Here is a 16651-nt window from a genome sequence, read left to right on the forward strand (position 1 = left end):
TCCCTGCCTCTCAGCTTCTCTGATCATTAGTAAATCGTCAAGGCTTAAACCACATTCACATTCCAGCACTTTAACCACATATAATCCAAGCAGCCAATATCTTTCCATAGCTATATTCTTAAGCTGTGACAATCACAAAGTGAAAGGTATAGTCAATTTACCGTGAATGTCCAGAAAGGTTTAATGGCTTCAGTGGAACCTACGCACCTAAATGCAAGAGTAACACATTCAAAATCTCAAAGCACTTAATTTCTGCTTGCAGAGTTACCCACTTTTACTTCCACATCCAGCAGAAATAGATCAGGCTCTTATCCATTAAGTCCACGGAGATCCTTGCTTACATCTCACCATCAATAGGTACAAAAGTCATCTAACTATCCCCAGCAGGAGTTCAATTTTTGGTTTTATTTTTCCACCATTTACCACAGTAATAGCACGGTCAAAAATCATTACCATTGGAAACAAGCTCGCAGTTTTGTCAGGCTGGCTGTCCTGAGTTTAAAAGTCCCTATCCTTCCCTGGTGTCTGGATAATTTTTTGTATCAGTAGTTTGGGCAGTATTTACCTGCTCCAGATATGAATCACTTTTACATAACTGTCTTTCAATCCTCAAATCTTTGAATGTGAGAGCCTACCAGTTAAAGTACTTTAAAAAAAAAAAAATCATTCTTCACATTCATATGATTTTTCTCCTATGAAATGCAGGAGACATTGAAGCTTGTGGATTTGAGTCAGGTAATACAGTAAGTGCCACCTATAAAACCTGGCAGCCCTGATGCATTTTCTGTAATAATAAAAGCAGCCACTTCATTAGCACTTTATTACAAGCAGGTAATTATGACAATATAATGCTTGTAAAAATCCAAGCTCAGCTAATTGAAACTAAAAACAGTCCTATTAGTAATCATCAGGAACAATTAAGCTCCATGGACTCAAGCTTATTTTGCATAAGGGAGAGAGTACATAAAGTTTCTATGTACCCACCAACGGAACTTTCCTAAGTCTCAATTTATATAAATTAAAAGGAAACAGCAATATTTAAAATGCCAGACTTAAAAAAATCAAATGTCTTATTTTTAAAATGAACTCAGACAACTTTATTTGTTCCGGCTGTAAAAGTCTAGGTTTTTTTTTTCCCTTAACCTTTGGCACCTGTTTTTAAATATGAAAATTTAAAAACAACTCTGTGCCCATTGTCCAAAACACAGCAGGTAGTAAAGTCAATGAATGAGACTATTCAGCATGCTGACTACCTGCTCCAGTGAGTGCACTTGAAAAGCAGCTCAGTTACACCTATTTTTCACCAACTATTTGGAAGATTCCCCTAATTATGGAATACCTGAGGGAGCTGCTTGAACTTTTTCACCTTTGGGAAAGTAGGGGTGGTTCCCACCCTTCTTTCACCATGGCTTCTACTTTATTCACTGTGGTCCAGGGGAGTCTGAAGGAAACCTCAAGTCCAGCAGGCACAGAGGTAGAACAAGACATTAAATACTCTAATAAAAGTCAGAGAAAAATAGAGCATGAACTGAAGACGACATAAAAATATACCCCCCACCACTCCCTCTCAGACAGTATGACTATTTAGCATTTTTATGTGAATGATCTTTCTGCTGTTATGTATCAGGTTTTTAAACCAGAACACAAGGAACCTCAGGAAGTTACTAAACAAGAAAGAACACTTATAGTAATCTTTACATACCAATTATGTATTTCAGGTGTTTAAAATTATTTAACACATCTTGTGAAATGATCTGGACCTACCAGCTTTCCTCCTTCCATCACTCCCAGGAAAGTTTGATTGCATCTTAGTCCAAATCAGATTCATACTAATTCAGCTGACAGAAAAGCTTCATAAACCATTGTACTGACACAACTTGAGAGTGCAGTCAACATCAGACAGAAGGCTGAAAATGAGCATCTCCAGGTAAAAGAAAATGGAAACCTCTTTATCTGGCTATGTTTAGGCAGTTCCAGAAACAGCTTTGTGGACCCCCTCCTCAAAATCCAAATTTCCATATTTGCTTAGGTTATTCAGTGGTCAGGCCCTTTGAAAAGCTTTTTCCTAAACTGTGCACAAAGTTAACTGGATATTTCTGTTCTTCCTCTCCATCAGGAAGACGCAAGTCCTGCTGTCAGCAGCATGTTTACATTTTAAAATAAATCTAGTGAAAATACAAACTTTAAATATATAAACACATATACTACTTAATCAGAAACGCATTTTTGGAAGAAAGGATGAATATCAATACATAAAACCAGCTTTGTGTTTCCAGTATCTTGAAAACTAATCAGTTTTCATCCAAAGCCACACAACTGATATGTATTTCAAATTAATGCATTCATTTGATCAATATTTGTTGGTTTTGTTTTCAGAGGCAGGGGAAGAAGGAAGAAAAATGAGGAAGGAATAAGGTCAGGCCAGTAGCATACCCAAGGTACTGGAAAACATCTTTGCTAACACCAGTACTTTTGTTTGGTATGTTTTATTCTAGTATCATAAATTCCCTAAGGTGGGTGAGGATTACCATATCTTTATACAAGCATAATGAAATACGACCACAAACAATGTAGTGTTGTTAAAAAGCATTAATTAACATTCCTCGGACTCGGACAATATTGTATAATCAGAAATTCATGTCAGTCTCAAACCTTTCTCTATAACCTATGTAGAACACTTCTTTTCCTGCAGTTTCAGCATGGTTATTCAGTGCCTCTGCAAGTTAACTCAGTCAGAATACAACTATAAATATTTAACTAGGTGTCATCTCTTTAAATATACTGCTATATTAAATAGAGTTCTTGTGATCAACAGTTACTTGAGCTGAACAGAACAAACTGGTCAGCAGTCAGTTTTGCAGTGCCAGAACAAATACAGGCCATCTTTCCATTACTACTTGAAAGTAGGACATCTATTCAACCACAATTACAAGTGTTAGAACTACTAGGGCTTTAAATCCATAAAAAGACTAATACAGGACTGTAGGGGCAACACAGTTTCTTTTGCTAGAAAAGAGAATCATTTATTGCATCTCAAAGTACGAATATGGATAGTACTGCACATCCCTGGAGATTACCTAAATAAGCATCTATTAATTACAAAATATGATATGCATTCTGAAACTCAGCAGAAATCTTACTTATTTTGCAATTAGCAAAGTAAACGTTTTCTTCTCCAAGATGTTTTCTAGTCCTATGCCGTCCAAACGTCTATGTTGGAACAGAAAACATCCTCCACGTAAACAAAAATAAACGATTACAAAGCAAAGAAACAACAACATCAAACCACAAAACAAAAAACCCTAGACTCCCCACAGCTATTAACAGATTTTTCTGCTTCCTATTTCTTTGGGTGCATTTGACTGTGAGCAGCAGAATCTGAAAAACATCCGTATTTTCCCAATGACGAAAGGTGCAGTGGAACACTTTGTTCCTCTGCATGCCCATTGAGGGCTTACCTGCCTGCTCTCACAGGACCATGCACTCTTCAGCATTGTGCAATGGAAAGGGAGAGAGGATGGTTTTAAACCATGGAGTTGAGAGGATTTAGGAGTTTCTAGAGTGTCACAAAGTGCACCACAAACTAGAAAAACCAATCACTCCTTTAATTTCATGGCAGACTTTCAAACTTCTCTTAGAAATTCCTAAGGGCCTTTCCCTGAGAACTTCAAATTGGAGACTGGAGAATTTCTTCACCAGAGGTGGTGCTACAGGCTATCAGAGTCCAGTGCAAAACAGTTGCTACCACAAGTTTCAGGTATAAGTACTTTAACGGAGCAAAACTTTTTACAGACTAGGGTAGTCGTCAAAGTTCACTTCAGGCAGATAACAAAATCTGAACTGACAACATCAGAAAGCACTTGTCATAGATAGTGAGCTATAAGAAGAAAAATAATTGTGTCCTCTTGACAGCGTTGAGATTTTCCGTCACCAGTAAAAAGTTACTCCAAATTTTTCAGACTACTTTTAAACTACAAGAAAAACTTCCCACAAACACATTCTTGTCTCTTTCTTCAAAACTCAGATTACCTAGCCAAACAAAAGGAATAAATCCCCCTGGGTTCCTTGTGTACCATATTTTAACATAAAAAGTAATTATAAATTACAAAAATTTCAGGATTAAGACTAAAAGCTCATTATTAAAAATAAGACAAATTCAGAGATAAAGCTGTGAATTTTTCCTTTCAAAGAACTCACAGTTCTTTGAAACTATCTAAGCACATAGTTCATGCTTAGATGGTGCTAAATCAAAATCACATTCTCTAAGTCAAAACAATATACCTAAATACTGAAAATCCTTAGTATCCGGAACATAGTTAGCCAGTTCCCAACTACTGCAAGGACCTAGAGCAGCCTTTCTCCAAGTTCTACTTCTCTTCTTTTTTTTTTTTTTTTTTTTGGGTGTGTGAAAGCAGTTGCTTTTTAATGTTCCACATTACTTCCTTGAAAGCAGTTGCTTATTGCAGGACTCATTCAGGTCCCTTTGTGAGTAACTTGCAGGAATGCGTTAAAAGTCAGTTCCCTTTTCCCAAAGCATGGTGCCACTTCCATGTCACTTACGTGTGTGTTTCCACTGACTGTGGGAGTAAGACACTGAAGAAACAGGGGATTTTGGAAAGTATGGGTGAGTGCATGTTTTCCAACAACACTCAACAGCAAATTGAACAGTCAGTCAGCAAATGTGATGAAACACTGCAAAATGCTGCAAAACACTGCAAAATGCTGCAAATGGCACTAAAGACTCTGCGATTCCAGTACCTAGTTCACATGGTGCAGAGAAACTCTCTTTTGAGTCTTTTTATTGCAGTCAAGCTTAGGACTTAGACTATTACATTGCTATTTTGTAGGAATACTACCACGGCTACCTTTATATGAGAAGTCGTCCATACGTAACTAAAAAGCAAGTTCTGGAGTGGTGCAGCGGATCCGTGTGTCACACCATTATTCCTGACTATTAGGGTAGCGGGACAGGGGGCAGTAAAGACACCTTCATTTGAAAGCAAAGACAATTTTCTAAATGCATTGCTACAAAACAAAAGCATCTGAACATTTGTCCTTTGAAAACAGGTATGCAAATAACCTACCTTTTTCTTTTTAAATGTGCTGTTACTGTAAATAGGTATACATACACAGCATGTCTACCGCATGTATTTTTGCAAGTGCAAATATATACTGTAGCCTACCTTTCATGTGTGTGCTTAAAGTTAAATGCGTGTTAGCGCTCTGCCAATAACAAGTATCCACAGCAACAGGAAAAACATACAAAAGAAATGAACTCCAATTCTACCTCAATTTCCCATACCCACAAAAAACAAAACCTCAAACCCAAGAAGCAGCACAAGATAGCACAATAGGGTGGTGCTCAGGTTAAACACAAGGACAACGGGTTTGCCTGTATATACACCTTTCGACCCCACAATCATCCCTATTTGCGCAGAGGCACACAGAGATTATTCACCTTCCTGCCCAGAAGGAGCCAAGGCAGGAAGTGAGGCCGCTGGGCAAATATCAGTGTACATTATTGGTGCTTTTGTAACATAAGTGTGTCTGCTTTGGGGGTATTTATGAATTAGGCTAGAAATTAGCATGAAACTGTGTGTGCATAAAACTGTTGCCTGCTGTTCTTAACTTTCTTAACCAAATATTGTCAAATTAGCAACAACCACACTTCCCACTAAGAGCTATATATTTAAATGTTTTAAAATCAAAAACTATTTTTGGATTTATGTGAACCAAAAAAAGGAGCTGAAGTTGTATTTCTTCAAGAAGGAAATAAACCCTATGCCCATATATTTACTGCCTCTGTCGAAAGTGGATGACTGGATTCTCATTTGAATTTATAGAGAATAATTCTTCAATGAAGCACCTTGAGAAGTTACACAAACAACTTGATGACAAAGCTTCCTTCTTCAAAAGACTAAAAAGAACTGAATGCACGTAGGGGGAGTAGAAATGCCATCTCAGCCATGCAAACACTGTCTGCAAGCTACTGACCAGACTGGACATGCAAGCTTAATGAGGAAAGCAGGCTTCAGTCTGAAGACCTCTGCAGTGGAAAGGGTTTCTTTACAAAATGGAACATTGTGTTGTTTAGAGGATGGCTAGGAAGAAGAATAGAAGAAAAGAACTGTTTGACAATACTTTAAATAAAAGACTGCAGCAGTCTTTAAATCACAACATTAATACAGCCCTCTAGAAAGCAAGTTGTTAGCGCAATTGTAAACAGAATAGACTTGCTGGTCCACTGGTCTCTTTCAGTACAGTAACTTGTGTTCTAGGATATTTGCCATAATACATAAAAGCCAAAAAAGTTCTTACTTGAAGAGTGTGGAATCAAACAAAGACACACAAAGCAGGTAAAATTCAGCCCATGTTAACCTGCCATTCCACAGGATAACCACACAGTTCAGGGCCACTAGCTCAGTCTCCTAGTTGGAACAGTAACAGGTGTCCCCTTCTGTACCTGCCATGTATGAGAACTCCCAGGTTATTTCTTAGTATTCCTATAATATAACACACTAGTACCCTTGCCTGATTACAGTATTCTACAATTGGTATTATGATATGGGCGCATACATGTTCTTCTGCATAGATACTGCTTGTACCTCACCAAAAGCCTCCCTATACAGCTTCCATGAATGGCATAAATTAACTTGAAAAATAAATACTTGCTCACTTTAACACGACAGTAACTCATAGCACATTCTCATCTTTCTTTAGTAAGAACACAGATATAGTTTATCTTTTTGTTTCTACTAATTTTTGGTACAAAGGAAACAAAGAAATTCAGACGCATCCAAAAATCTAACTCCTACAGAACTGAATACCACATAAGAATGTCAATGAAGTCTGCAATTGGCAAAGGAGTTTTAATACACAGATAATTTACAAGTAGGCATTTTTGCTGAGAATGTTGGATAAAAATGAAGTGCACTATAGATTTAGTTCTACAGTTCCATCCTAAATGAGAAAGGTTTGTTTCTTCTCTTTTCTTTTGCACTTCGATCTTAAACGATGTTTCTGAGTCACAACCAATTCAAGGACTGAAAAATACTGCCCGTTTAGTATTGAACATTAATCAAAGTGATGCTGAACACTAAGATTCCATTATTTATTCAAAAAAAGAAGTCTCAACGTGTGGATACAGTCTGTTAAGCAAGCTTTAGTTTAACAAACTTTCTTAACAGCTAAAACCAGTTTATAATCTGAAGAAAAACAGAGATAAGCTGCAGTCAAGTTTGATCCACCAACAGTAAAACATCCGTAGTTTAAATTTACTAAACTGAACCCATTTAATAGGAAAAACACACATCTAGTAAAAGTACAACAATAACTGCATTTGATTGAACAAACCTTAAAAGTTCATTACTGAATCCAGAAAAGCTCAAAAAAGCTCCACCAGCCACAAACATCAGCCTGTATAACATCTGCAAATTTAAGCAATATGGATTTCAATACATTTGTTCCCACTAGACACAATGAAGTTCTCATTGTGCAAGGTAAGCTTGCATTTCAAGAATTCATAATACAGAAACATTATTTGCAGAATACATCATATATGCAGTACTGTAGCTCCAGCATCAAAGCAGGTCTAGAAATATAATGTGAAGATAACAATCTCCTAAACCATTAACTTAAAAGTACTCTTCACACAACTCCCTTTTTAACATCTTAATTGATTGTAAGTTCTCCACTCCTATCCCAATGAACAATTACTCGCATTAAGTAGTCTCTATAGACTTTAGTGGGGTTACCCCTGAAAGTAACACCCCACCACAGTTCAAAATCTATAGATCTTTCCTTAAAACATTCACAGAGAAATCCAAATGAAGCACTTCGAATTACCAACCTTACGAGTTCATGATTTTTTCCAATGTTACCTTTCTCAGTTCTAAAAACAAAGGGGCTGCAAAATTTTAGAAAATACTGACTATGAGCAATACAATTTCATCATCAACAACAAATCCAAGGGAAGAAGAAGAAAAACACAAAAAACCACTTAACAGGATCTAGGATGACTGCCCAAAATAGCTCCCCCCGCCCCTAAAAACACACATATACACACAGTTAATTACTGCTTACTGATTTTTGGGGAGGAGCTTGTGCCCAGCAGTCACCCAACTAAAGGGAAAATCGTATAAATACTCAAGGGTGACACTTGAAATCATCAGCTTCTGCACACTAACCAGTGGCAGAAGATCTCCTCAACAGAGGAGGATTCACTGCACTATTACTCTGCATTGGAGCTCACCAACATTCTGGTATGTTACGATTTCATTTCATGCTATTTGGTTTTGAAGGTAACTTCTATAGGATACATGTTTGTGGTTGGGGAGGGAAGGGGGTTGATGTTCAAGGACCAGTGACAGCATCCTTACTGCCACAGGGGCTATTTGAAAGGCTACAGATAAAAGCCTGGATTCAAGCAAGGTAATGTGTGATTTTTGCCACTGATGCTGAAGGAGCTAGGTTGTTGTAGAGTGTCTGCGTATTTCCACTGAGAACTTCATTTCAAGAGTTCTGATATTTGCAATGCCTGAACTTACTTTTGGAGCCCTACTGCAACTAGGAAAATAAACTCGAAGACTGTGGTTTTAAACAGGCTGGTGTCCATTTAAAATGATTCTTTTCCTAAGAGTGAGACTATTGCCTCTAAGATTCCTATACAAGAGCTCTATCATTCAAAGTGATAGCAATAATGATTTCCTTTTTCTTAGAGGATTTTTCACAACTAGTGAAAGCAGGAAGAAGTAAGCACAAAACAATGTTACTTTTAATACTAATACTTTAAGAAAACTCATTTATTCATGCACAAGAAACAGAACCAAACAACTTTTCTTTATAATAAATTTTTTCTCCCCTTTCTAACACAGAACTGATTTGGAAACATGCATTTACATATATCCTTACTGCTGCTGTTTTGTCTGAACATTGTCCATGGTAGCGATGGATATTTTTCTGAGCAATACCAGAAACAATCCAGCATCAAGGGGCCACCACATTTTCTACCATTCAATGTAAAGAGTCAAGGTAAGTTTACTATTTTTTGATAATAAACTAACACAATTATTCTTAGTGCATCAAGACATGAACTAAAGCTTTTTGTTTATACTATTGGTATTCAACTTTCACTAACAGTTTAGGTTTACTAAAATAATGTCATCACTGCAGAAAGAACTGGCAGTGGCTCCGGCAGTTGCCTCCTCTTGACAGAGATGCATACTTGCCACAGACACATTTTCTTACACACCAATCTAATGGCATATAGAGCAGAAACAGAACCACAGTTACAGATTCGATCTTCAGTAGTGGGAATAATACAACATGATCATGTGCATAATTATGATACAAGTATGGTAATTACCCTCAAATTTCTTGAATTAGTACTGGGGTTTCTAACAACAGACCTGTCATCTACAATATTCAGAAAGAACTTCTGCATATTCTGTCATGTTATCTCTACTCAAAACAGACCTTAGGTGTGAATTTAAATATACATCTGATACGTGTGGCCAAATGAAGACCTGTTTAAAGTCTAGAAAGGCAAAATAAACTGATATATAGTCATAAAAACGGGACATAAACCTCTACATAGTTTTTTCAGAAGTCACTTAAGCTTATACTTTAATTATCTGACTCATCTCATAGTAATATAACAATTCTAGCTTTATTATAAAAGGTTCTCTTCACTTCATAAATCATTCTTACTGTATAGGCAGTATATAATTGCAATGCTATACATTGTGACATTTATTTCTGGGTATCCTCTCTGTCCTTATAAGTCAAATGAGCGGCTATACTTAGTGTTTGAAACTGACTTCTGTTTTATTTTTCCATGCTTAGGCCAAAGCTTTTTTTAAAAAGTTGAAATCAAAACTGCTGACGTCCTGGGTGCTAGTTTTATTTCATGAATTGCCCCCCAAAGGATGATCAGTAGTCTCTATTCAAAATTGTCATCACTAAAATTAAGAGAACAGAATCTTCCTTGTAAATACCAATCTCTCCCACCTGCCCAAGAACATCACATTATTTTCTTTCAGACATCAACAGGCTATCCAGAATAGTTTTCACTTTTGCTGTATTCCATCTACTTTTAGTTGTAATAATCATACTTGGGTAGAAATGAGGAAGGTGAATGAGGGACTCAGAAAACAGGATTTGCAAATAAGCTCCTCAACAGAAGACGACATTTTAGGCTGCGTCTGTGTTAGATAATACGGTAGCACAACAGAAGCAGATCTTCTGGAGAGCAGAATAGTTACTGATCAGGACACAGCATCCACATTATTTTCATTTAGGAGGTTTCATTTCAGAATAGCCTGATCCTACAGACTGGATGCTCATGAGCAGCACACATCAAGTCCAAAGACGCAGCCCTGGTCTCACCCGAACTAGCTCTAGCCCACGTGCTCCAGGAGCGTTCTGCAGTAAGAACCAAGTGAAAGCGGCACAGTTGGGAAACTTACCCTCCAAATTGTTCTTCTGGGCTGTACAAAAATACTGTCACAGTTTCATCCCTTGCCTTCAGTCCAAAGGCTCTCTGGAATCCTGTCAGCACTCTCTGATTGAATTTAGATACATGTACATAAACAGCTACTCTTCAGGACTTACTAAGTGGAAATCCCACTGGGTTAGAGTTGCATTTTGTCTCTCTCTCCTTATTAACTTTTCATAGCGTTTTTCTGTGACTTTATTCAGAATCATTTACATATTTATGGTATTATTAAGTGAAGCACAATATTTACTTGGTTATCCTCTACCATACTTCACTTATTTCTCTTCTTGTTGTACTGTTAAAGAGCAAAATACATGTGGTAGGCCTAGACATAGCTCCTTGAGTTGTGGTTATGAAAGAGCAGACCTAGCTGGGGTCACAGCTGCCTTCTGCCAAAGTACCCACATAAATGCTTGGTTTTGGATTCAATGCAGTTGATGTAAAAACCTGTTTGTACTTTTCCCCTACTGCTTTACCACTGAAACAGCATTAGTTTAGGAACCTGTTTACGTATCTGTGTTGAGGCTTTGACCAGACCTGTGTTCTCTGATGTGAACAAATAGTTTTTGAAGTTCTATCCATAGATAGAACCTATGGAATAAATCTAGAGCCTTCCAGTTGTGTAAGCTGTTTTCTCTGATGGTAGCTCTCTCATCTGTGGTGAAGCGAAAACGTGTAACGTATAAAGAACATTTATATGCCACTTCTGCTGCAGGTTCTGTGTTAATTCTGACAGGCTCAAGCTTTTTCCAAGTTTTTTTTTCTCATATGATGCATTTCTTAAAGTTTGCCATATCTTATGCCATCTATATAACAAGAAAACCAACTTGCAATTGTACCCTACTGAATCTAGGAGTTCAGTAGTAAGAAATCCAACAGTATCAGTAAGATACCAAAGACTGCACCAGACGTCACTGGTGCTTACAGATTCCACAGTCTCCTTTGCAGCTGAGAAGGATGCATGCTTGTGTTTTCAGTTTGTCAATAAATCACAGACACTGCTTTCTTCCGATGTGTAGGATTTTAAACAACTATCTTCCTTTTTATTGCCTTAAGAAGGATGAGATAGAAAGGTGTGCAAAACGTGATATGCATTTGTGCTGATTTTATGCACCAGCAAAAAAGAAAATGCACTCTCCACACTTGGTAGATAAGAACAATTTCCCTGGCTATATAAGAAGGCAGCCTTGCAGATCCAACATCAAACCAAAATCAAATGTATTTCATATACACACCTCTTATTTTTTAAAATACAGTATGTACAGTAATAGTTACCTTCATTTTTTGGTTCATCAAGAGTAACCACAGATTGGGAAAAGCAATTTAATATCTAAAAGACAGCAGAACAGTAATTGCACAAATCTATACATATAGATCTATATATAAAAATCATCTATATATGTAGATCTATGTATATAAATCTTCTATATATACACACACTCTCTTTGTAAGAGGCTGAAATGCAAACTTTAGCTGATCCAATGTTGATCTTATCAATCCTTTCTAAATAAGCATCAAATGGAATATGTTGAGCTTACAAAAAACAGAATCCAGGCTCTTCCTATATCCCTCAGTTTTCATTTTAAAATGACCTCTTTAACATTCATCATAGCTATGGTATTTTGTTCTGTAATGCTGCCAGTTGCTGCACACTACTGAAGTAGTCTCAATATATCCATGTTAATCTTGTCTGTAACGTCCTACAAATCAGCATCTTAATTCCAGAAGGGAGCTCCCCCAAAAGTGCACAGAAAACTAAACAGCTTGTTTATTCGCCTATTTATGACATTTGGTTAAGTGGCTCCACCTGCTGTTTTGATCACTAAGAAAATGAAGTATTATTAAAAAAACAAAACAATGCTGGAATTCTGACTGCAGTAAGATGAATTACCAGTTGTGACCTTGCCACTGTGGAATTTTTATGACAAACAAAAACCTTTAAGACGGTATTTGAAAATACAACATTCATGTGTTTACACAAAAACCCAGAGCCCTGCCCCACTTCTGGAAGTGTGAGGGGGGAGGGAAGTACAAAAATCTCACTACTTAAATGTAGCACCAAGTAGTTTCAGAAAAGTAGCTACACCTGCACAGGAAGCTTTCTCTGGTTTAATTCATGATCAAGATGCAAGTCTGACAGTTTGCTTGATTAGTTACATGGGTTGTGTTTTTTTTTTTTTTCTTTCTTAATAGTTTGCATCTACTTGTGCAGCATCTTTTAAGCTCTCTGATGAACCTAAATGTATTGAAGCCAAAAAAATTTCTAGAGGCCTTGTAGCTCACAACACAACTCCAACACATTTGCACTTGTTCATTATTCACATAAGAGCTCTGAGACACTTTTGCCCTGAATGCCAGGTTCTCAGTGACCAAACAAAGTATTGGAAACCTGACTTCTATGAGGTTCAAACTAAGTTAACCCTTCACACGTTTCACCACCATGTTACAAGTCTGCAAATCTGTTGTAGCTGCCCTGGTTGATCTGGTTTCCTCTCTCTCACAGGTGTGCAGGTAAGGGGTGAACAAGGCCCCCCTGGTCCCCCAGGCCCAACTGGACCAAGAGGACAACCAGGTCCTGCAGGAAAGCCAGGGTTTGGAAGTCCTGGTCCCCAAGGCCCCCCTGGTCCCCCTGGACCACCTGGATTCTCTGCGGTTGGAAAGCCAGGCATGCCAGGTCTGCCAGGAAAGCCAGGAGACAGAGGACTAAACGGTGAGAAAGGAGAAGCTGGACCTGTCGGGCTCCCAGGCGCAAGAGGGCCACAAGGACCCCCAGGCACTCCTGGCCCTGCGGGGCTGTCTGTTCCCGGCAAGCCAGGACCACAAGGCCCTCCAGGGGCCCAAGGGCCGAGGGGCCTCCCCGGCGAGAAGGGAGAGCCAGGCATCCCTGGCATAAATGGACAAAAGGGAGAAAGCGGATTCGGCATCCCAGGCCGCCCAGGGAGCAGGGGTCTTCCAGGCCCGCAGGGGCCCCGGGGCCTCCCCGGCGCTGCCGGGGTAGGGAAGCCTGGTGAAAACGGTCTTCCTGGTCAGCCGGGTATGAAAGGCGACAGAGGCCTGCCAGGTGCACCCGGAGCAGCCGGTATCCCAGGTCCCCAGGGTACTCCAGGAGAACCTGGAGAACCTGGTGTCGGCAAGCCCGGACCAATGGGACCACCAGGAGCAGCAGGCCTCCCCGGAGCCAAGGGATACCCTGGACCTGCAGGCTTACCTGGATCCCCAGGTCTTCCAGGATTCGGAAAGCCAGGATTGCCGGGGATGAAGGGACACAGAGGGCCTGAAGGTCCTCCCGGCCTTCCAGGACCTAAAGGAGACCAAGGCCCAGCTGGTGTGGCAGGAGAACCAGGGCCTGCCGGGCCACCAGGGAACATGGGCCCTCAAGGACTCAAAGGCTTGCCCGGTGAGAACGGCCTGCCCGGACCCAAGGGCGACACGGGCCCCGCAGGCCTCCCGGGATTCCCAGGAGCCAAGGGTGAACGAGGTCTACCAGGATTAGAGGGAAAACCAGGATACCCAGGCGAGCAGGGTCTTGCTGGTCCCAAGGGACACCCAGGCTTCCCAGGTCCAAAAGGCGACACTGGCCACGCTGGGTTACCTGGCTTGCCCGGCCCAATGGGTCCACAAGGAGCTAAGGGAGTGCCAGGGATCAACGGCGAGCCAGGCCCCAGGGGGCCTTCAGGAATACCTGGGATCAGAGGCCCCATCGGCCCCCCTGGCCTGCCAGGAGCCCCTGGTGCCAAAGGTGAGCCAGGAGCACCAGGACTGCCAGGCCCAGCAGGTATTTCTACAAAAGGCTTAAGCGGACCCATGGGGCCACCTGGTCCCCCGGGGCCTAAAGGCAACAATGGCGAGCCTGGCTTGCCAGGTCCCCCAGGTCCTCCTGGTCCCCCTGGCCAAGCCGTAATCCCCCAGATGCCTGAAAGTTATGTTAAAGCAGGAGAGTCTCGGGAGCTGTCTTTCATGAAAGGAGGAGTAAACCAAGCTCTTACAGGGATGCCAGTGTCTGCTTTCAGTGTCATCCTCTCAAAAGCCTACCCTGGGGCAACAGTCCCCATCAAATTTGATAAAATCTTGTACAACAGGCAGCAACACTATGACCCCAGAACAGGAATCTTCACCTGCAGGATCCCTGGACTGTACTATTTCTCCTACCATGTACATGCAAAAGGAACAAATGTTTGGGTTGCACTCTACAAAAATGGTTCCCCACTCATGTACACTTATGATGAATACCAGAAAGGATACCTTGACCAGGCATCTGGCAGCGCTGTCATCGATCTCATGGAGAATGATCAAGTATGGCTCCAACTGCCCAATTCAGAATCTAATGGTCTCTATTCCTCTGACTATGTTCACTCTTCTTTCTCAGGTTTCCTATTTGCTCATATCTAACAACATCCCACTTACACTGTCCTGACACTCTCTCCTTCAGATTATTTTAATGGGGCACCGATCTGATTCATCACTAGCAGGTCATGAAACTTCAATTTTGCAATAGTAATGGAGGAGGGAGTGAGAACAGGGAAGAGATTGGGTCAAACCTAGTAGAATAATACTGTATGTTTTTAGAGAATTTTCGTAAGAAATTTGTTTCAAATGATGATCAATTGTCCAAGTGAATGCAACATTAAAATTTTATGAATTAATATAATGCACTAGTGTCTCTAATTTTTTTTTTTTTAAAAAAGGAAAATCAGAATTTCTAACTATCACTTTTCATAACACATGAAGTAGCCATTCCAGGACTCTTAACCATACTTCATTACACTCGAATTAACTGAACATATTCAAAGTAAACAGTCTCAGACACAGCATAGTCATCACAACAGATAATATACTTCAGTAACATTAGTCTGCTGTCAGCTTCATCTTTAAGCTATCAAACAGAAGTCAAGAAAACACATCTCTAATATAGTGCATACCATGTCACAGTTTTAATTTACTTGTGCTTTTCTTATTAATAACTACCTTGCAGAAAGGCAGATTTACAAATTATTACCTGTTACTGAAGATCTAAAACTTCCACAATATGAAAAAGCAACCAGATTTGAAGCCTAGAAACCCACTCAACTTTCTTTGCACATTTTTTAACCTGCAGCAACAAACTAGGTCAATATTTTTTAAGCTCCTAACACTCTGTAAAGCTACAACGTCCAGAGTACAGTAAAACAACTATCACCAAATCCTAAAGAGCATATCTTCACAAGCATGCAGACACTCACAAAATCACCACAGCTTTACCACCCATATTGGAGACAACAATTGCACTGTTCATGCCACAGTTCATGCCTTTAAAACACAATACTCTTGGGACTATATTTTATTTAAATGATAAATGTATCAGATGATGACAGCAATCAGACAGTAGGCATAATCATATTTACCACACCTACATACACTCATGTCTCACAAACATTAGACATGACATTAATCTGTTATGGTACTATGAAAAGTTAATGGTATAAAGTAAGCTAGCTCAGTAAAATTAATGCTTATAAATTATTAGATCATAATAGTTTGATCACATATTTCTTCCAATGAGTTATCAGTCACGTGCTTTAAAGTATCATATACATCAAAACCTTATAAAATCTAAACTATTCTTTTTAACAATTTTTTTAAACAGAAATTTTTAGTCACTTGGACTGAAAGTACACAGGCCCATGTTTAAAGGTTTTGCGATATTGCCGTTTCTTCCTTAAAACAGAACCTGAGGCTTGTTACATTGCACACACTTGAAATCAGCAACTTCCCAAGTACTTCGTAGTATGTTGGGATTAATAAAAAAGTGAGGACATCTTTAGGCTGATCCATCATTAGCAAAACTATATAATGTTTTGGAAACTGTAAAGAACTACCAAGAACGTAGCTTTGCAGAATTGTTCTTTCTCCCCTTATTAAGAGCTGCTGGATAAGGAAGCCTGTGGCTTAGGCTATGTTCTGGTAAAATAATAAATGCTTAAGTAAAGAGAGTAACGTCAGATCTGCTTATTTTAGCAGCCAAGAGACCTAGGCAAGCAAATTAGCATTACTGTTACAAACATTTCACACAAATATTTGTATGGAAATAATACAGTGGACAGTAACACAATAAGTAGCAGTCCCGTGATACTTTTCTTTCAAGCTAAAATAAAATTCAAGACACTTGAGTCCTAACTG

At 39.4% G+C, this 16651-nt stretch overlaps 2 protein-coding genes across 2 annotated transcripts in view; one reads left to right on the top strand and one right to left on the bottom strand.

The window, feature by feature from the left end:
• Positions 1-16651, bottom strand: part of NT5DC1 (5'-nucleotidase domain containing 1) — a 150561-nt gene that overhangs the window by 118740 nt on the left and 15170 nt on the right. The window lies entirely within an intron of this gene.
• On the top strand, positions 8889-14884 carry COL10A1 (collagen type X alpha 1 chain). Its single transcript, XM_009944858.2, has 2 exons — positions 8889-9030; positions 12999-14884. Exons 1-2 carry the CDS (start codon positions 8889-8891, stop codon positions 14882-14884), a joined length of 2028 nt encoding a protein of 675 aa, XP_009943160.2.

This window comes from Opisthocomus hoazin, chromosome 2, assembly GCF_030867145.1.
Source record: "Opisthocomus hoazin isolate bOpiHoa1 chromosome 2, bOpiHoa1.hap1, whole genome shotgun sequence".
NCBI classification, from domain to species: domain Eukaryota; kingdom Metazoa; phylum Chordata; class Aves; order Opisthocomiformes; family Opisthocomidae; genus Opisthocomus; species Opisthocomus hoazin.

Bases quoted from the DNA above. Each gene is read 5' to 3' on its own strand.
- COL10A1 (XM_009944858.2), top strand. From the start codon at position 8,889: ATGCATTTACATATATCCTTACTGCTGCTGTTTTGTCTGAACATTGTC. The intron at 9,031-12,998 runs GTAAGTTTACTA...TCTCTCTCACAG, and splicing joins ATTCAATGTAAAGAGTCAAG to GTGTGCAGGTAAGGGGTGAA.